Source organism: Oscarella lobularis, chromosome 12 (genome assembly GCF_947507565.1).
Source record: "Oscarella lobularis chromosome 12, ooOscLobu1.1, whole genome shotgun sequence".
NCBI classification, from domain to species: Eukaryota; Metazoa; Porifera; class Homoscleromorpha; order Homosclerophorida; family Oscarellidae; genus Oscarella; species Oscarella lobularis.
The window spans coordinates 1436620-1456033 of record NC_089186.1 but is presented as its reverse complement, the minus strand read 5'-3'; the positions used below and the strand labels follow the sequence as shown (position 1 = coordinate 1456033).

The 19414-nt window shown below is 45.6% G+C and overlaps 4 protein-coding genes and 1 long non-coding RNA gene across 5 annotated transcripts; 4 read left to right on the top strand and 1 right to left on the bottom strand.

The window, feature by feature from the left end:
- Positions 1–720: 720 nt before the first annotated feature.
- On the top strand, positions 721–4046 carry LOC136193991 (usherin-like). Its single transcript, XM_065982999.1, has 11 exons — positions 721–818; positions 874–952; positions 1229–1320; positions 1383–1434; positions 1490–1594; positions 1655–1782; positions 1831–3207; positions 3257–3340; positions 3392–3688; positions 3738–3992; positions 4036–4046. Exons 3-11 carry the CDS (start codon positions 1275–1277, stop codon positions 4044–4046), a joined length of 2355 nt encoding a protein of 784 aa, XP_065839071.1. The 5' UTR covers positions 721–818; positions 874–952; positions 1229–1274.
- Positions 4047–4349: 303 nt separating this feature from the next.
- LOC136194198 (uncharacterized) lies at positions 4350–7073 on the top strand. Its single transcript, XM_065983266.1, has 12 exons — positions 4350–4527; positions 4584–5186; positions 5241–5503; positions 5557–5693; positions 5755–5794; positions 5849–6001; positions 6053–6114; positions 6163–6268; positions 6324–6371; positions 6422–6514; positions 6564–6763; positions 6824–7073. The coding sequence occupies exons 1-12, from the start codon at positions 4497–4499 to the stop codon at positions 7014–7016; spliced, it is 1929 nt and encodes a 642-aa protein (XP_065839338.1). The 5' UTR covers positions 4350–4496; the 3' UTR covers positions 7017–7073.
- Positions 7074–7107: 34 nt separating this feature from the next.
- Positions 7108–11816, top strand: LOC136194196 (usherin-like). Its single transcript, XM_065983264.1, has 9 exons — positions 7108–7406; positions 7464–7509; positions 7558–7668; positions 7737–7864; positions 7922–9301; positions 9487–9789; positions 9845–10303; positions 10360–11290; positions 11346–11816. Exons 1-7 carry the CDS (start codon positions 7361–7363, stop codon positions 10171–10173), a joined length of 2343 nt encoding a protein of 780 aa, XP_065839336.1. The 5' UTR covers positions 7108–7360; the 3' UTR covers positions 10174–10303; positions 10360–11290; positions 11346–11816.
- Positions 11321–12212, bottom strand: LOC136194210 (uncharacterized). The gene is made up of 3 exons (XR_010671541.1): positions 12070–12212; positions 11913–12016; positions 11321–11848 (listed from the first exon to the last, which is right to left on the bottom strand). It is a non-coding gene; the product is annotated as an uncharacterized lncRNA (long non-coding RNA).
- An 88-nt stretch (positions 12213–12300) lies between these two features.
- LOC136194188 (uncharacterized) lies at positions 12301–19323 on the top strand. Its single transcript, XM_065983250.1, has 28 exons — positions 12301–12344; positions 12429–12844; positions 12898–13004; positions 13057–13256; positions 13312–13390; positions 13440–13494; positions 13666–13757; positions 13819–13870; positions 13930–14034; positions 14095–14222; positions 14272–15642; positions 15692–15775; positions 15827–16126; positions 16176–16430; positions 16489–16722; positions 16779–16967; positions 17029–17355; positions 17407–17669; positions 17722–17858; positions 17920–17959; positions 18014–18166; positions 18218–18279; positions 18328–18433; positions 18489–18536; positions 18587–18679; positions 18729–18928; positions 18989–19160; positions 19240–19323. The coding sequence occupies exons 7-28, from the start codon at positions 13712–13714 to the stop codon at positions 19279–19281; spliced, it is 4407 nt and encodes a 1468-aa protein (XP_065839322.1). The 5' UTR covers positions 12301–12344; positions 12429–12844; positions 12898–13004; positions 13057–13256; positions 13312–13390; positions 13440–13494; positions 13666–13711; the 3' UTR covers positions 19282–19323.
- Positions 19324–19414: the final 91 nt, after the last annotated feature.

Sequence of the window (19414 nt, the reverse complement as noted above, 5' to 3'; positions counted from 1 at the left end):
GGTGTTCGCATCATTCCTCTGCCTCGTCAATGTAGATTCCAAGTCAAAAATCCTTGAGTGTTCTTCTCTTCTAGCGCGAAGCCGTAGGGTCGTGAACACAGCGTGCCTATGTACTAGAACAACTGCCACGGGCCTCTGTAGTCAGAGTTGTTATACAGTGTGACAACGAACGGCGCGGAGAGCCGTTGAAAGTAATTAGTTTTTATTCTGTAGAATGCCGTTTGGTTTATTATCCGGATCAGACTTTTGTACTGCATCATTCGCAGTCCTATTGAGGAAATTTGAACGATTCTGTTATGCTCTGCGGGAGGAAATTGAGTTTTTATGGACGGGGATTCTATTTCGAAATCCAGGAATGTCTCTCGACTTTGAATTTAACTTAACTATGGCCTCGTCCACAACTACAGTCTTTCCTCAACCGTGAATGCTGCGCTTCGACTTCGTCAGTGTTATGACGACGAATGGAAACGTACATAGCAATAGAGAACATCGCTAGTATCGTTTCTGTTATTTTGCCTATAGAATGTTGGTATCTTTGTACCGAGCAGCCCTATCAATGCCGTGGCGCTATACGGGCGACATCGATGGACGCCTTGATTATTTGGAGTAATTGGGTAATGACTATGGGGTGGAGAAAAGACTGAACCTCCAAACCGTGCTTTTAGGAATCGGTTGAAAAATCGAAAAAGTGTCGTTAGCAAGTGCACTAAGGATGTAGGAATGTTGTTCTACTACATTTGCGTATGTTATTAGATTTCCATCAATATGGTGGACCAGAGAAGATGAATGAATGAATGCGTTTTAACAAAGAATTCCGAGTATAACAACTAAAAGCTTGACCTCGTTCAATTGACGCTTTCTGCGTCGAAACAGATCGATAAGCAATGCTGAAAGTGGGACGAACGTACAATACGCTCGACTTCAGTGCAACGGATGATGACTACAGTTGTCAGTACGTGCGTGTGTGTATGCGTTTATCTTAGCTTATTCAGGTTAATGTGCTGTGAGTCTCGTGCACTGATCAGCCAGTTGTCCGATTTGGCGAAAGTCAGTTAGGAAGAACTTGCTCTCTTATTTACTCTTTCCCTTCGAAATACCGTAGGAGTAGCTTATGCTAATGTCATATTAGCATAACCTACTCCTAAGGTCCTTTCGAGTAATGTGTACGGGAGCTTTTATGTGACCGTCCAGACTACTCACCACGTCTCTGGCTTCCCGTTCTTCTTAGGTTCCAGAAAGAAAAGCCGTTCTGAAACGCTGCTGGGGTCTTTACCATGATTCTTCGAATTGCCGTGTTTGTGCTTATTTTCTACTACGAAGGTAGGCTTAGCCTCGACAGCTTTTGGTGATAAAACCGTCAACGTAACACGTTTATGCGTTAGGAACAATATCGCAATCGCCCAAAACTGAAACATCCTGCAACGGCGATTTGAAGTAAGTGAGACTGACACTGAGACAATAAGGGAGTGGCTAGATATCTCACCTTTAGAATCAACTGTACAAGCAAGCTAATAGCGATTAGTTCTGCTACTTTCGAAAAAGTGAACGACTGCATATCGCGCGCTTCAGTTACCCCTCTTTGCAGCTCGTCTAAGTAAGAGTATCGGCGACGGGATACTCGATCAATTGAGGCGATTCATTCGTTCTCTTCCAGGGCTGTTGATGTTGTAAGGACGGCGTGCCAGAACAAAAACTATTGCAAAATAAAGGCTGTTGGTGTCACTTTCGGCACAAAGTGCTCAGGCAAAATGTTGCTAAACGTGTCGTACACATGTCTTTCCGGTATTTCTTCTACAGTGCCTGTTGTTCGATTAAATAATGTTGTTTTAGGCCTACAGGGTGACCGTTATTTGCGCCCGCTGGCAGTGACAGAGTCATCAGTTGAACTTCAGTGGCGAAAGCACTCGAATGAAGACAACAATACGAAATACGTTATAGAAAGAAGAGACGTTCCCGCGAGTCAACCAAGTGCCATTGCCGGATTTTCTTTTGAAGGCTTTGGCTACGTCAATTTCGACAATAGTCCTTTTGATGGCGGAAAGAAATTTCTAACGAAACTAGCATTTCGAACTTTAGCTCCAAATGGACTTCTCTTTGTTGCTTTCAAGAGTGACTGGTCGTCGTATGCATACCTACAGCTGACGGACGGAAAGTTAATATTCGCGGTCAAAAGCGATATAGGCTCCTTGAATGTTTCTACAACAGTGACTTTGAATGACGGTCGGTTTCATACGGTAGAGGCAGAGAAGAGAGATAAGGATAGAAAAACTCTCAAACTTACTGTTGATGGAACTAAAAAATCTTCTTCTTACGTACGAGGCGGCGGGAAGATTAACGTCCAGGTGGAAAGCGTTTATGTTGGTGGAATAAATTCGACTCAGTACGTCAAAGACAGCGTTTTGTCTCAAACAGACGGATTCATTGGATGTATGAATGTGGAACAGCTTGAAAAAGGCAAAACATTAGATTTATCGAAAAGCCAGAGCTATGAGAATGTTCGCTGGATCACCAATGGCTGTCCGCCCGCTGTTCATGCCGGAATGCATTTTCGCGGAGCAGGTTACGCAAAACTGACACTATCGCCTTCATCGAGCAGTCAACTTAAAGTCAGTTTTCGAATGCGAACGAGCTGGTCTAACGGTCTTCTTCTCGCCGCTTACAGCAGCGGTAAAGGCGAATTTCTCTTCGTTGAGTCACGCGTCAATGGGCTAGATTTGAGATACAGAAAAGGCTTTGGGCCATCGGATGGACCTTTCCTTGTTCAAGTTCGACCCGAAACAGTGAGCGTGTGTGACGGCGCGTGGCACACAGTGAGTTTAGCAGTAGACACGGCGTTTCTAGTCGTTACTGTGGACGGCGTTGCACACAACACCTCTTGCAATATAACCAACGTGCAGATGTATTCGTCTGATATTATGGAAAACGTTTATCTCGGTGGCATGGACAGTACACCGAAAATCGTCCAAAAGGCGTTAGGATATGGCGTGAACTTGACGAGTTATGGAGGCTGTTTGGCAGATTTTAAAGTCAACGAACAGCTGGTTGACTATGTAAAGAAAAGAATTGTGAGTTTGAACGTCAGCTTTGCCGGATGTCCAGACTTCACGTGGGAGGGTCCAACGTGCGTAGATCAAGTGCTTCGCGTTGATTCAAAAGGAGAAGGCGAAGAAAGTCTAACGGACAATAATGGAGTCAAAGCCTTTACAGGTTTGTTTTGGTACTGTTTTAATTGACGCTCTTGCACGACTTGACTTAGAGTATTTGTATCGACTTTCCGTCGAAAGCGGATCCGGCGCTCTCGTTCACACTCAATGGATTGTCGTACGCTCAGGAGAAGATAGTATTATATTCTAGCAGATTACAGCAGGGATGTACCTGCTTTTCTCTGTAGAGTCATCCAAAGGGCCGTTGCCCGAGTTGGAGTACGACGGTAGCACAGGGAAAGGAACTTTTCGATGGACCGGACCACCGGCAATTGTCAAGGACGACACGTCATACAAGATAGAATTTGCTAAAGTCTACCCGGGAACGACTGTTCAGCCATCATCGTTTAAAGATATCAAAGGTGTTTCTCTTCCTCATCTTTCTGACGTTGCGGCGTTGACAATGTATACGTTTACAATTACGGCTTCACTAGTCAGTGGCTCGGTCACGTCAAGTCATAGTAGCGCGACGACGAGTGGAAGAGGTACCCCGAGAAATATGTTAAAGTTTGCCATTGGAGACCTATTTTATAGAATGTCGTCGGACTCTCTATCGCGGCACGTCGTATCGCGGTTCGACTGCCGTTAGCGCGGACGGCAAATCGTGCCTCAATTGGTCAGAGCTGAGCACGTACACGAATCTTCTCGCTCTTTATCCGGAAGCGGGTTTGGGCAATCATTCGTATTGCCGCAACCCTATATCGGAAAATCGCACGATGCCGTGGTGTTACACAGAAGAAATCGGCGGGTGTCTTAATTGGACCGACTGTGATATAGACGAGTGCGAAGGTATTTCTATTTCGTTAGCCACATGGTATTGTTTTTATGACAGGTTTTAATTAATTTACTTTAGACATGACATGTTACAGCACCGTGGACAACGGTTACGGGTATAGAGGATTGCGCACGGAGGACGACTGCGCGTTGTGGACAAAGTTTCCAGTATCTCAAAATACAACAGCTGGGCTAGGCAATCACAAATTCTGTCGGAATCCCGACCCGCAAGCGAGGTCTGAACCATGGTGTTATGAATCCGACGGAGACATAGAAGATTGTTCCGTTAGCAAGTGCATTAATGGTATTATATCTAGAAATTTCAATGTCAGATTTAGCGATGATGTTTACTTCGCAGACGGTCTTCCCTCAGTAACATTTGTATGCGGAGGAGACTCTGGCAAGGGAGATACCGAATGCATTTTTCCCTTTATTTATAAAGGAAAGCGGTTTTTTGAGTGCACTACTTTTGAAAAAAGCGTTCCATGGTGTTCAACGAAGAACGAAGATGATGGAAATATGAAGAAGTGGTCATATTGCCTTTGTCCCAGTGAGAAACAGTCCAGAATACTGGATAGACGATATTATATTGCGTGTTTCATTTAGAGCCCTCAATTTCTATATCTCAACCTGCCTTTTCTCCTCCTGCAAGTGGAAGAATCGACGGCACCTGTCTTTCGCTTTCGACAACTGTACCCAGTACAGTAAAAATGACGGTCTCTACCACGACCGCGGGTACCTCTTCGGCAACTACAGCTATTCCTACTACAGCATCAGCCGTCTCGCCTTCTACAACTTCAGGTGCCGCTGTCTCAACTTTTACAATATCGACTTTACCAAGCATTAAGACTTCCTTGCCGACTTCTCATCTTCCCTCGGCACCTTCTGAAACGAGTTCTCTGATATCTAATCCGCCAACCTACCAGACAGCTTCAGAGGGGCCTTCTTCAGCAACGCCGAGTTACTTGCAGTCAACCGGCAGCATCCCGACGTCGGCAGAAAACTCTCAGCCTCCTCACCAGATCGTCACAACGGCAGGGACTCCGACGTCAGCGTCAGCAAAAGAGTCTGGCGGTTCGTCTCCTACGTACATTGGAATAGGAGTAGGTATGGGGCTACTTTTCATTGCTATTGTTGTTGTGGTTGCCGTGTTTGCGCGTCGAAGAGGTAGACGCCAATCAACCGACGCGTACGATTTGAAAGAACAAGGTACGTTAGAGCGATGCTTGTTGTTGTCATGTGCAAGTGGCGCATCTTGTTTAGCCATGGAAATGGATCTGCGCAGTTCAAGAATACACTCGCCCAGCTACGCTGTCGTGTCGCTCTTTGAAAATGAAGATTATGAATACCGCGATTCGTCCGTGTTTCAAAGGTCGTCCGGGCTGCCTGCCGAGTATTGTCAACCGGCTCTCACCGAAACGACGTCGACAGCCGCTCAGATATTCCAAAACCCTCTATTTGAAGACGATGGTAACTACGAAGTACCTGTCAACTTAGCTCAGTCACAGGCCGTTTCCGGGAAGACGGCAAGTCATTGTCATTAAATGCATCTTTTATTTTTTATAATGTTGTGATATAGGCTATCAATGAGCTGAAAGACGACATCTACTGGGAGCCGGCAAAAACAGAAGAGAGACTGTATGATCAGTTAAGTACTGGAAAGTTTCGCGTCTTGGAAAGGTCTTCCGTTCAGTTGGAAGAAATACTGGGAACTGGGTAATGAAAGCGTTAGTGAGAGTAATGCTTTATCCTCTACTTTATTCTTCTGCACATTTAGTCAGTTTGGAACTGTTGAGAGAGGCATCTGGACGGATAAGGTATGGTCATAACATATCTAACTTTCTTTGTGCCTTCTCAATTTGTTTCAAAAGGATTCCAAGTCTCCCATCGTCGTTGCTGTGAAAACGTTGAAATCAGAATCGGAGGAGAACAAGGTAAAGTTTCTTCAAGAGGCTGCTATTATGGGCCAGTTTAACCATCGAAACGTCGTGGTAATGCACGGAGTCGTCCTCACTGGGAGACCGGTAATTCACGCCCGGGAGTTCTGTTTTCAAGCTGTATGTTCAAATGTGTAGTTGATGGTTGTTTTGGAAATTTTGCCGAAGGGTGATTTGAAGCAATTTTTGCAATCAATCGCGTAAGTACGTTTCTATTCGTTGCCTAGAGATGCAATCTCTCGTCATAGAAACGAGGACACGTTGCCCTCGGATTTGCCTGCTCGACTACTGCAGATGTCTCGCGACATAGCAGCCGGAATGGAATATTTGGCAAAGCGCTGTTTTGTTCACAGGGTGAGAGCTCTCAAACATTTGTTATCTAATCTTAATTTGGAATATGGAATTTAAGGATCTGGCGGCTCGTAACGTTCTACTTGGTGAAAAACTAGTTTGCAAGGTTTGCTTAGCTACTTCCGTTAGCGCTATTGTCTTTATTATATTGGTTAGATTGCGGACTTTGGCTTATCGAGAGACTTGGCCGACGACAATTACTACGTCACGAAAGGAGGACAAATTCCCTTCAGATGGACCGCTCCTGAGGTAAACGGGTCTCTACGCTTCTCACTTTTTCAGCACAGCTATTTTGTAGGCAATCAATTTCCGGAAGTATTCGACGTCCAGTGACGTATGGAGTTATGGCATAGTCCTCTATGAAATTTGGACCGTGGGAAAGCGTCCTTACGGCAATACGAAGAACCGCGCCGTTCTTGACCTACTGGAAACTGGCTATCGTCTTCCTCCACCTCCGGGCTGTTCCTACGCTGTCTATAAACTCATGATTGAGTGCTGGTAAGAAGAAGAGAGGGCACTGTATGCTTGGACTTGTGACCACGAGGATGCACTCTGTAGGAATCCTGATCACCACAAACGACCCACCTTCAACGCAATATCCACTCGTCTCTCTCAGCCAGACGAAATGCTGTTGGTTAACGATGCGAATACCGAATCAATACAGGGAAGCGCGGGTGATGATTTGGAAGCGTCTGAGTCAGCGTACAGGTTTCTTCAGGAAGGATACAAGGTGTCGTGCGCCTATAATTAGCCTAGCTTTTTAGTAGACATTACTGTCCGTCCTCTTTGACACCTTTGTGTCGACACAGCAGGGAGCCAGACGGCAGAGAGATCGAGACTCCTTTGAGCACAGCTAGAACGCGCGTTGCACGGAATGAATTAATCGTCTTCTACGTACTGCAGAAAAGACGCCTGTGCGTGTCACCTGCGCTTTTGCGAGCTTGTGAACTGGACTTAGAGAACGTGCCAACGTGGGAGAAGATTGTACGGGAGCTCTGATGCGGACGTCCCCAGACTGCACACGACGTTGGAACGTCTTTGTCCTCGCATCCTTTTGAGAAAAGCGGGCCTGAAAACGCTGCCAGCGTCGTCACCATGATTCTTCGAATTGCCTTGTTCGCGCTTATTTTCTGTTGCGAAGGTTTGTCGTAGCCTTTGGCAGCTTTCTGTTCCAGAACGTAACACCGTTATACGTTAGGAACCAAGTCGCAATCACCCGCCACAGTCTGTAACGGCGTCGTCGCGTAAGTGGCACTGAAAAATACGGGTGTGGTTATCACTTTGCCGTTCAGAATCAATTGTCAAAACAAGCTAATAGCGATTAGCTCTGCTACGTTTGAAGAAGTGAACAGTTGTGCAGCTGGGATGCAAACTTCAGTTAATCCTCCTTGCAACTCGTCGACGTAAGCCGCGAGACGAAAGATGTATCTTAGCTAATTGTCATTCATTTTATTCATTCATTCTTTTCCAGCGCTGTTGACGTTGTAAAGACAGCATGCCAGTACAAGAACTATTGCAGGTTAGGGGCTGCTGATGTTACTTTCGGAACGACGTGCTCAGGCGCAATGCTGCTGAGTGTGTCCTACACATGTGTTTCCGGTACGTATTTTTTCTGCAGTCTCTGATGCTCAAAGAGTTGTATAATTGGCATATAAGGTCTACTGGGTGATCGTTATCTTCATCTGCTGAAAGTGACCAAGTCATCTGTTGAACTCGGGTGGCAAAAGTATTCAAATGAAGACAGCAATACAAAATACCTTATAGAAAGAAGATACGTTTCTTTGAGTCAACCAAGTGCCATTGCAGGACTGTCTTTCGAAGGTCTTGGCTATGTCAAATTTGATACTAATGCTTTTGGTGGCGGAAAAAAATTTACAACGAAACTTTCATTTCGAACTTCAGCTTCAAATGGGCTTCTCTTTGTTGCTTTCAAGAAAGGCTGGTCGTCGTATGCGTACTTGCAGCTGACGAATGGGAAGTTAAAATTCGCTGTGAAAGGCGATAAAGGCTCTGTAGATATTTCTTCAGTAGCCTCGTTGAATGACGGTCAGTTTCATTCAGTAGTGGCAGAAAAAAGGGAAAGCAATACAGATACTCTCAAACTCACTGTTGATGGAATCTTATCGTCTGTAGACGATAATGCCGGCGATCAGATTGACGCTAGCGTGGAAACGGTTTATGTTGGTGGAGTGACCTCGCGTCAGTGGGTCCAATCCGGCGTTTTGTCTCAAAAAGACGGATTCATCGGTTGCATAAATGTGACACAGCTTGACGACAACTCATTGGATTTACTGAAAAACGAGAGCTATGAGAATGTTCGCTGGAGCACCAATGGCTGTCCACCCGCTGTTCAGGCCGGAATGCATTTTCGAGGAGCAGGTTACGCTCAACTGACGCTGTCGTCTTCTTCAAGCGGTCAGCTTCAATTCAGTTTCCGAATGCGAACGAGTTGGCCAAACGGTCTTCTTGTTGCTGCTTACAGCAGCGATAGAAGCGATTTTCTCTTTGTTGAAACACGCATCGATGGACTAGATTTGAGATACAGAAAAGGTTTCGGGGTATCGGATGGACCCTTCCTTGTTCGCGTTCGACCAAGAACTCTGAGCTTGTGTGACGGCGCCTGGCACACAGTCATCGTCGAAATAGACACACTGTCTATAGTTGTTATTGTTGACGGCATTACAAACAGTACCTCTTCTGAAATAACTGACGTCCAGACGTATTCGTCTGAAATTATGGAAAACTTTTATCTCGGAGGCATGGAACACAAAGGCGTCTCACCAACAATGGACGAAGTAGCGCTTGGATATGGCGTGAACGTGACAAGTTATGGAGGCTGTCTGGCAGATTTCAAAGTAAATGGACAGCTGGTTGACTTCGCAAAAAAAAGATTCGACAGCTTGAACGTCAGCTTTGCCGGATGTCCGGACTTCGCGTGGGGTGGTCCAACGTGCATAGATCAAGTTCTTCACGTTGGCTCCAAAGGAAATGGGAAAGAAACTCTAAAGGACAATAATGAAGTCAAATCCTTTACAGGTTTGTCACATATTTCTAGGTCAGTAATATACATTATTACGTATATCAGAGTATTTGTATCGAATTGCCGTCAAAAGCGGATCAGGCTCTCTTGTTCGTGGTCCATGGATTGTCGTGCGCACAGGAGAAGATAGTACTATACTTTTCCCCAGATGACAACACACGATAGACGTTTTTCTTCCTAGAATCTTCCTCAGGGCCGTTGCCTCAGTTGGAGTACGACGGTACTTTGGGGAAAGGAACATTTCGATGGACCGGGCCACCGGCAATTGTCAAGAACGTCACGTCATACGAAATAGAATTCGCTGAAGTTTACCCGGGAACGACTGTTCAGCCATCGGCTTTGACCTTTAAAGATATCAAAAGTGTTTCTCTTCCTCATGTTTCTGACATTGCGGCGTTGACAATGTATACGTTTAAAATTACTGCTTCACTGACCAAGGGCTCCATCACGTCGGATTACGCTACTGTGACGACGAATGGAAGAGGTATTCTGAGAAAGTTGTCAAAGCGATACTGCTATATTGTACATCTATTGCGTAGAATGCCGTCGGACTCTCTATCGCGGCGCGTCCTATCGCGGTTCGGCTGCCGTTAGCGCCGACGGCAAATCGTGCCTTAATTGGTCAGAGCTGAACACGTACTCGAATCTTCTCGCTCTCTATCCGGAAGCGGGTTTGGGCAATCATTCATATTGCCGCAACCCTATATCAGAAAATCGAACGATGCCGTGGTGCTACACGGAAGAAAACAGCGGGTGTCTTAATTGGACGTACTGTGATATAGACAAGTGCACTGGTAACTTCGCAGATAGTCTTCCCTCGGTAACATTTGTATGCGGAGGAGATTCTGGCATGGGAGACACCGAATGAATTTTCCCCTTCATCTATAATGAAAAGCGGTTTTTTGAGTGCACTACTTTTGAAAGGAGTGTTCCATGGTGTTCAACGAAAAACGACAATAGTGGAAAAATGACTAAGTGGTCATATTGTCTTTGTCCCAGTGAGAATCATTTTGTTCTGTTAAAAAGGAAATATTGTATTGTGTTTTTTATTTAGAGCCCTCACTTTCTATTTCTCAACCTACCTTTTCTCCTCCTGCCAATGGAAGAATCGACGGCACCTGTCCTTTGCGTCCCACAACTACGCCTGGTAAAGTAAAAGGGACGGTTTCTACCATGACCGCGAGTACCTATTCTGCAGTTACAGCTATTCTTACGTCTTCTGAGGCCACTACGTCTGCGGCCTCACCTTCTACGACTTCAGAGGCTCTTCCTACTGCGTCGAACACCGCACGCACGTCTTCAGAAACTGCCTCAAGTACTGTCTTAAGTTCTAATGCTGCAACTGAAACTGCAGTCTTGACTACTTTGAAGGCCACTACTACATCTCTGCAGACTGCTTCTGCGACCGCTTCTTCTTCTTCGTTTTCTCGCGCAACTTCACCGAGTAGCGCTGGCTCAACCACGGTCCCAAGTTCTAAAGCTGTAACTACAATCTCTTTCACGACTTCGTATGCTAAAACTGCAGCAGTCTCGGCTACTTCTTCAAAGGCCGCTACTACAAATACGCCTCTGCGGACTACTTCTGCGATGGCTTCTTCTGCTTCATTTTCTCGAGCAAGATCAACTTCACTGACGGTCTCAGCACCGAATTCTCCTGCTACAACTACAGTTTCTCTTGCGACAACTTTGATAACTGCTGTGGCCGTCTCTACTAAGCTTGTTGCAACCACCGACTCTTCGGCTACGGTTAGTTTGAAGACTCCTGGAACTCTTGCGGCTGCAACTAAAGTCTCTTCAAATAGCGCTACGACTCCAGTGAGCGGTACGTTTGCTGATACGTCGACGTTGCAAACTACAGCAGAAGGTGGCAACCTTGGGACGCCACAGGAGTTACCTTCCGCTTCGTCTTCTTTTCTGGCAATTGTTGTGGGATCGGCAATTGGAGCACTGGTGCTGCTTAGTCTAATTATAGCGGTCATTGCGTGGTAAGAGAAGCAACTTAAACAAGTGTTCGACAAGGTTTGTTGTCTTTAATTATAGGCGATGCAAGAAAAGTAAAACAAAAAGACAAAATTATGAATTCGACCTGGACCCTAACCCGCTATACGGTGACTCCAAAAGTAATACTACCTCATCGGTCTTCATTCTAAGTCGAGCACAAGCGGAAGAAGATCAGAGAGAAAGTGAAAGCGATTTCGTTACTGTAGAAGGGATCCAGGAGAATCGCGAAGAAATAGAATCAACGTACAACAGGCTCGGTTTTGCCGAGTCTGATTTTCGAAGCCAGCTTTACAGCACTCTTCGATTCTCAACGGAATCGGGCCCAGGATTTCCTGCGATGCTTCGTGCAGGCGACGACTATGACCACATCGAAAGACTGTGAGAGAACTCTCATCGTGACGCTTTTGAACCGCCGATCGACGAAATGACGCGGAGTCAGACCGTTTTATTTTTTTCAATTTGTTTTACATGTCACGTTGTTCCTTTTCGTTTTAGCAACTTTCGATCTGACGTACGTTAATTGCCTGGCATGTATGTCGGCTCTAAAAAGCAGCTCTTCAAATTCCTATGGTGCGATCAAACTCTTGCTGCATGGGTCTCTCTTACTCTCTCGGAATGCTCTAGCCTTCTGCGATGGGCCTCGTTATAGGAGTATAAGCATCTGGCTATAGATATGACCCGGAGTAACGTCGGGGAAAGTCTTCGCTCAGCTGTAACAAGAACTCATGAAGACAGCGTGCCTAAGAGTTACACTAGGTACTACCTCCCTCAAACGATCTTTTTTTCTATTTTTTTCTAGTCGATGTTTCTTTCGTTCGTGCAACTCCCTGGTGCGGGCTCTAAAAGGCAGCTCTTCGACCTTCTACGGTGAGACCAAACTCTCTCGAAATGTTTTCTTCTTTACAACGTCCCTCGGGCTAGGAAAGAAGCGAGTACGGCAAAAAAACTGACATAGGTAAGTTTGCCTACGGGGCTTCGACGAGGCCCGGAGTAAGGAATAACGTCGTCCTCCAAACGGCGAGCTCTTCGTAGTAGGAGGTAAATGGCGGGTGTGCGCATCATTCCTCTGTCTCATCAATGTAGACTCCAAGTCAAAAATCCTTGAGTGTTCTTCTCTTCTAGCGCGAAGCCGTGTAGGGTCGCGAACACAACGTGCCTATGTGCTAGAACAACAGCCACGGGCCTCTCAAGTCAGATTTGTTGTACAGTGTGACAACGAACGGCGCGGGGAGCCGTTGAAAGTAATTAGTGTTTATTCTGTTTAGTTTTTATTCTGTAGAATGCCGTTTGGTTTATTATCCGGAGCAGACTTTTGTACTGCATCATTCGCAGTCCTATTGAGGAAATTTGAACGATTCTGTTCTGTTATGCTCTGCGGGAGGAAATTGAGTTTTTATGGACGGGGGATTCTATATCGAAATCCAGGAATGTCTCTCGACTTCGAATTAATTAAGGCCTCGTCCACCACAACTACGGTCTTTCCTCAACCGTGAATGCTGCGATTCGACTTCGTTAGTGTTATGACGACGAATGGAAACGTACATAGCAATAGAGAACATCGCTATATCGTTTCTGTTATTTTTGCCTATAGAATGTTGGTATCTTTGTGCTGAGCAGCCCTATCAATGCCGTGGCGCTATACGGGCGACATCGATAGACGCCTTGATTATTTGGAGTTACACTCTGATATTTTATTGGGTAATGACTATGGGGTGGGGGAACTGACTGAACCTTCAAACCGTGCTTTTAGGAATCGGTTGAAAAATCAAAAAAGTGTTGTTAGCAAGTGCACTAAGGTTGTAGGAATGTTGTTCTACTACATTTGCGTATGTTATTAGATTTCCATCAATATGGTGGAAATTTGGGACCAGAGGATGATGAATGAATGAATGCGTTTCTCTAACAGAGAGGCTATATTTGGCCAGCACTACTTTTAACAAAGAATTCCGAGTATAACAACTGAAAGCTTGACCTCGTTCAATTGACGCTTTCTGCGTCGACACAGATCGATAAGCAATGCTGAAAGTGGGACGAACGTACAATAGGCTCGACTTCAGTGCAACGGATAATGACTACAGTTGTCAGTACGTACGTGTGTGTATGCGTTTATCTTAGCTCATTCTAATCGGCCAGGTTAATGTGCTGTGAGTCTCGTGCACTGATCAGCTAGGTGTCCGATTTGGCGAAGGTCAGTTAGGAAGAACTTGCTCTCTTATTTACTCTCCCCCTTCGAAATACCGTAGGAGTAGCTTATGCTAATGTCATATTAGCATAATCTACTCCTAAGGGTAATGTGTACGGGAGTCTTATGTGACCGTCCAGACTACTCACCACGTCTTTGGCTTCGCGTTCTTCTTAGGTTCCAGAAAGAAAAGCCGTTCTGAAACGCTGCTGGGGTCTTTACCATGATTCTTCGAATTGCCGTGTTTGTTCTTATTTTCTACTACGAAGGTTGGCTTAGCCTCGACAGCTTTCGGTGATAAAACCGTCAACGTAACGCGTTTTACGTTAGGAACAATATCGCAGTCGCCCAAAACTGAAACATCCTGCAACGGCGATTTGAAGTAAGTGACGCTAGCTGACGCTGAGACAATAAGGGAGTGGCTAGATATCTCACCTTTAGAATCAACTGTACAAGCAAGCTAATAGCGATTAGTTCTGCTACGTTCGGAGAAGTGAACGACTGCATATCGCGCGCTTCAGTTACTCCTCTTTGCAGCTCGTCTAAGTAAGAGTACTGGCGACGGGATACTCGATCAATTGAGACGATTCATTCGTTCTCTTCCAGGGCTGTTGATGTTGTAAGGACGGCGTGCCAGAACAAAAACTATTGCAAAATAAAGGCTGTTGGTGTTACTTTCGGTACAAAGTGCTCAGGCAAAATGTTGCTAAACGTGTCGTACACATGTCTTTCCGGTATTGCTTCTACAGTGCCTGTTGTTCGATTAAATAATGTTGTTTTTAGGCCTACAGGGTGACCGTTATTTGCGCCCGCTTGCAGTGACAAAGTCATCAGTTCAACTTCGGTGGCAAAAGCACTCCAATGAAGACAACAATACGAAATACGTTATAGAAAGAAGAGACGTTCCCGCGAGTCAACCAAGTGCCATTGCCGGATTATCTTTTGAAGGCTTTGGCTACGTCAATTTCGACGATAGTCCGTTTAATGGCGGAAAGAATTTTCTAACGAAACTAACCTTTCGAACCTCAGCGCCAAATGGACTTCTCTTCGTTGCTTTCAAGAGCGACTGGTCGTCGTACGCGTACCTACAGCTGACAAATGGGACGTTGAAATTCGTTACTAGTAGCACTAGAGGCTCTGTAGAAGTTTCTACAACAGCCACATTGGATGACGGTCAGTTTCATACGGTAGAGGCGCAGAAGAGAGATAAGGATAAAGAAACTCTCAAACTTACTGTTGATGGAACTGAAATATCTTCTTCCGTACAAGGCGGGGGGAGGATTGACGTCCAAGTGGAAAGCGTTTATGTTGGTGGAATGAATTCGACTCAGTACGTCAAGGACGGCGTTTTGTCTCAAACAGACGGATTCATTGGATGTATGAATGTGAATCAGCTTGAAAGCGGCAAAACATTTGATATAAAGAAAAGCCAGAGCTATGAGAACGTTCGCTGGAGCACCAATGGCTGTCCGCCCGCTGTTCATGCCGGAATGCATTTTCGAGGAGCTGGTTACGCAAAACTGACACTATCGCCTTCATTGAGCAGTCAACTTAAAGTCAGTTTTCGAATGAGAACGAGTTGGTCTAACGGTCTTCTTCTGGCCGCTTACAGCAACGGTAAAGGCGAATTTCTCTTCGTCGAGTCACGCGTCAATGGACTAGATTTGAGATACAGAAGTGGGCCATCGGATGGACCTTTCCTTGTTCAAGTTCGACCCGAAACAGTGAGCTTGTGTGACGGCGCGTGGCACACAGTGAGTTTAGCAATAGACGCAGCGTTTCTAGTCGTTACTGTGGACGGCTTTGCACACAACACCTCTTGCAATATAACCAACGTGCAGATGTATTCGTCTGATATTATGGAAAACGTTTATCTCGGAGGCATCCAGGACAGTACACCGAAAATCGTCCAAAAGGCGTTAGGATATGGCGTGAACTTGACGAGTTATGGAGGCTGTTTGGCAGATTTTAAAGTCAACGAACAGCTGGTTGACTATGTAAAGAAAAGAATTGTGAGTTTGAACGTCAGCTTTGCCGGATGTCCAGACTTCACGTGGGAGGGTCCAACGTGCGTAGATCAAGTGCTTCGCGTTCGTTCAAAAGGAGAAGGCGAAGAAAGTCTAACGGACAATAATGGAGTCAAAGCTTTTACAGGTTTGTTTCGGTACTGTTTTAATTGACGCTCTTGCACGACCTGACTTAGAGTATTTGTATCGACTTGCCGTCAAAAGCGGATCCGGCGCTCTCGTTCACACTCAATGGATTGTCGTACGCTCAGGAGAAGACAGTATTATTCTCTAGCAGATTACAGCAGGGATGTACATGCTTTTCTCTGTAGAGTCATCCAAAGGGCCGTTGCCCGAGTTGGAGTACGACGGTAGCACAGGTAAAGGAACTTTTCGATGGGCCGGACCACCGGCAATTGTCAAGGACTTCACGTCATACGAGATATATTTTGCCGAACTTTACCCGGGAACTGCTCAGCCACCCTCTCAGTCGTTTACACCTATCAAAGATGTTTCTCTTCCTCATATTTCTGACGTTGCAGCGTTGACAATGTATACGTTTACAATTAAGGCTTCACTAGTCAGTGGCTCGGTCACCTCGAGTTATAGTAGCGTGACGACGAGTGGAAGAGGTTAGCCCCAGAAATTTGCTAAGTTTGCCATTGTAGACCTATTTCCTAGAATGTCGTCGGACTCTCTATCGCGGCATGTCGTATCGCGGTTCGACTGCCGTTAGCGCGGACGGCAAATCGTGCCTCAATTGGTCTGAGCTGAGCACGTACACGAATCTTCTCGCTCTTTATCCGGAAGCGGGTTTGGGCAATCATTCGTATTGCCGCAACCCTATATCGGAAAATCGAACGATGCCGTGGTGTTACACAGAAGAAATCGGCGGGTGTCTTAATTGGGCGTACTGTGATATAGACGAGTGCGAGGGTATGTCCACGTTCGCTGGCCGCATTGTATTTTGTTTATGACGGGGTTTAACTTATAGACATGACATGTTACAGCACTGTGGACAACGGGTACGGGTATAGAGGATCAATTACGGATAGGGATTGCGTGTCGTGGAAAAAGTTTAATACGTTTTCCGTGTCTCAATACGCAGCAGCCGGACTTGGCGATCACAGATATTGTCGGAATCCCGATCCGCTAGCGAAGTCGAACCCGTGGTGTTATGAAGATGATGGAGACATAGAAGATTGCTCCGTTAGCAAGTGCACTAATGGTATTGTATCTAGAGATATTACTGTGTCGGATTTAGAGATTGTATTTACCTTGCAGATGGTCTTCCCTCAGTAACATATGTATGCGGAGGAGATTCTGGCAGAAAAGAAACCGAATGCATTTTTCCTTTTCTCTATAAAGGAAAGCGGTTTTTTGAGTGTACTACTTTTGAAAGGAGTGTTCCATGGTGTTCAACGAAAAACGTCAATGGAGAAATGAATAAGTGGTCATACTGCCTTTGTCCCAGTGAGAACCAGTTCAGAATACTAAAAGAAAAAGACGATATTTGATTGCTTATTGCCTTTAGAGCCCTCAATTTCTATACCTCAACCTACCTATTCTCCTCCTGCAAATGGAAGAATCGACGGTACTTGTCTTTTACTTCCAACGACTGTACCTAGTACAGTAACAACGACTAACTTTACCACGACGGCGAGCACCTTGTCTGCAACTACTCATCTTTCCTCCGCATCTTCCGTATCAGCAAAAGAGTCTGGCGGTTCGTCTCCTATGTACATTGGAATAGGAGTAGGTATGGGGCTACTTTTCATTGCTATTGTTGTTGTGGTTGCCGTGTTTGCGCGTCGAAGAGGTAGACGCCAATCAACCGACGCGTACGATTTGAAAGAACAAGGTACGTTAGAGCGATGCTTGTTGTCATGTGCAAGTGGCGCATCTTGTTTAGCCATGGAAATGGATCTGCGCAGTTCAAGAATACACTCACCCAGCTACGCTGTCGTGTTGCCCTTTGAAAATGAAGATTATGAATACCGCGATTCGTCCGTGTTTCAAAGGTCGTCCGGGCTGCCTGCCGAGTATTGTCAACCGGCTCTCACCGAAACGACGTCGACAGCCGCTCAGATATTCCAAAACCCGCTATTTCAAGACGACGGTAACTACGAAGTACCTGTCAACTTAGCTCAGTCACAGGCCATTTCTGGGAAGACGGCAAGTCATTGTCATTAAATGCATCTTTAATTTTTATAATGTTGTGATATAGGCTATCAATGAGCTGAAAGACGACATCTACTGGGAGCCGGCAAAAACAGAAGAGAGACTGTATGATCAGTTAAGTACTGGAAAATTTCGCGTCTTGGAAAGGTCTTCCGTTCAGTTGGAAGAAATTCTGGGAACTGGGTAATGAAAGCGTTAGTGAGAGTAATGCTTTATCCGCTACCTTATTCTTCTGCACATATAGTCAGTTTGGAACTGTTGAGAGAGGCATCTGGACGGATAAGGTATGGTCATAACATATCTAACTTTCTTTGTGTCTTCTCAATTTGTTTCAAAAGGATTCCAAGTCTCCCATCGTCGTTGCCGTGAAAACGTTGAAATCAGAATCGGAGGAGAACAAGGTAAAGTTTCTTCAAGAGGCTGCTATTATGGGCCAGTTTAACCATCGAAACGTCGTGGTAATGCACGGAGTCGTCCTCACTGGGAGACCGGTAATTCACGCCCGGGAGTTCTGTTTTCAAGCTGTATGTTCAAATGTGTAGTTGATGGTTGTTTTGGAAATTTTGCCGAAGGGTGATTTGAAGCAATTTTTGCAATCAATCGCGTAAGTACGTTTCTATTCGTTGCCTAGAGATGCAATCTCTCGTCATAGAAACGAGGACACGTTGCCCTCGGATTTGCCTGCTCGACTACTGCAGATGTCTCGCGACATAGCAGCCGGAATGGAATATTTGGCAAAGCGCTGTTTTGTTCACAGGGTGAGAGCTCTCAAACATTTGTTATCTAATCTTAATTTGGAATATGGAATTTAAGGATCTGGCGGCTCGTAACGTTCTACTTGGTGAAAAACTAGTTTGCAAGGTTTGCTTAGCTACTTCCGTTAGCGCTATTGTCTTTATTATATTGGTTAGATTGCGGACTTTGGCTTATCGAGAGACTTGGCCGACGACAATTACTACGTCACGAAAGGAGGACAAATTCCCTTCAGATGGACCGCTCCTGAGGTAAACGGGTCTCTCCGTTTCTCACTTTTTCAGCACAGCTGTTTTGTAGGCAATCAATTTCCGGAAGTATTCGGCGTCCAGTGACGTATGGAGTTATGGCATAGTCCTCTATGAAATTTGGACCGTGGGAAAGCGTCCTTACGGCAATACGAAGAACCGCGCCGTTCTTGACCTACTGGAAACTGGCTATCGTCTTCCTCCACCTCCGGGCTGTTCCTACGCTATTTATAAACTCATGATTGAGTGTTGGTAAGAAGAAGAGAGGGCACTGTCTGCTTGGACTTGTGACCACGAGAATGCACTCTGTAGGAATCCTGATCACCACAAACGACCCACCTTCAACGCAATATCCACTCGTCTCTCTCAGCCAGACGAAATGCTGTTGGCTAACGATGCGAATACCGAATCAATACAGGGAAGCGCGGGTGATGATTTGGAAGCGTCTGAGTCAGCGTACAGGTTTCTTCAGGAAGGATACAAGGTGTCGTGCGCCTATAATTAGCCTAGCTTTTTAGTAGACATTACTGTCCGTCCTCTTTGACACCTTTGTGTCGACACAGCAGGGAGCCAGAGACTCGGCAGAGAGATCGAGACTCCTTTGAGCACAGCTAGAACGCGCGTTGCACGGAATGAATTAATCGTCTTCTACGTACTGCAGAAAAGACGCCTGTGCGTGTCACCTGCGCTTTTGCGAGCTTGTGAACTGGACTTAGAGAACGTGCCAACGTGGGAGAA

Excerpts from the sequence above, each read along its gene's own strand:
- LOC136194196 (XM_065983264.1), top strand. The coding sequence starts at position 7,361 with ATGATTCTTCGAATTGCCTTGTTCGCGCTTATTTTCTGTTGCGAAG. Across the intron at positions 7,865-7,921 it reads GTCCTACACATGTGTTTCCG|GTCTACTGGGTGATCGTTAT; the intron begins GTACGTATTTTT and ends TTGGCATATAAG. Across the intron at positions 9,790-9,844 it reads TGTGACGACGAATGGAAGAG|AATGCCGTCGGACTCTCTAT; the intron begins GTATTCTGAGAA and ends TCTATTGCGTAG.
- LOC136194198 (XM_065983266.1), top strand. The coding sequence starts at position 4,497 with ATGAAGAAGTGGTCATATTGCCTTTGTCCCA. Across the intron at positions 5,504-5,556 it reads AGGCCGTTTCCGGGAAGACG|GCTATCAATGAGCTGAAAGA; the intron begins GCAAGTCATTGT and ends GTTGTGATATAG. Across the intron at positions 6,269-6,323 it reads AGCGCTGTTTTGTTCACAGG|GATCTGGCGGCTCGTAACGT; the intron begins GTGAGAGCTCTC and ends ATGGAATTTAAG.
- LOC136193991 (XM_065982999.1), top strand. The coding sequence starts at position 1,275 with ATGATTCTTCGAATTGCCGTGTTTGTGCTTATTTTCTACTACGAAG. Across the intron at positions 3,208-3,256 it reads TGGAGTCAAAGCCTTTACAG|AGTATTTGTATCGACTTTCC; the intron begins GTTTGTTTTGGT and ends GACTTGACTTAG. Across the intron at positions 3,689-3,737 it reads CGCGACGACGAGTGGAAGAG|AATGTCGTCGGACTCTCTAT; the intron begins GTACCCCGAGAA and ends CCTATTTTATAG.
- LOC136194188 (XM_065983250.1), top strand. The coding sequence starts at position 13,712 with ATGATTCTTCGAATTGCCGTGTTTGTTCTTATTTTCTACTACGAAG. Across the intron at positions 15,643-15,691 it reads TGGAGTCAAAGCTTTTACAG|AGTATTTGTATCGACTTGCC; the intron begins GTTTGTTTCGGT and ends GACCTGACTTAG. Across the intron at positions 17,356-17,406 it reads GTACGATTTGAAAGAACAAG|CCATGGAAATGGATCTGCGC; the intron begins GTACGTTAGAGC and ends CATCTTGTTTAG.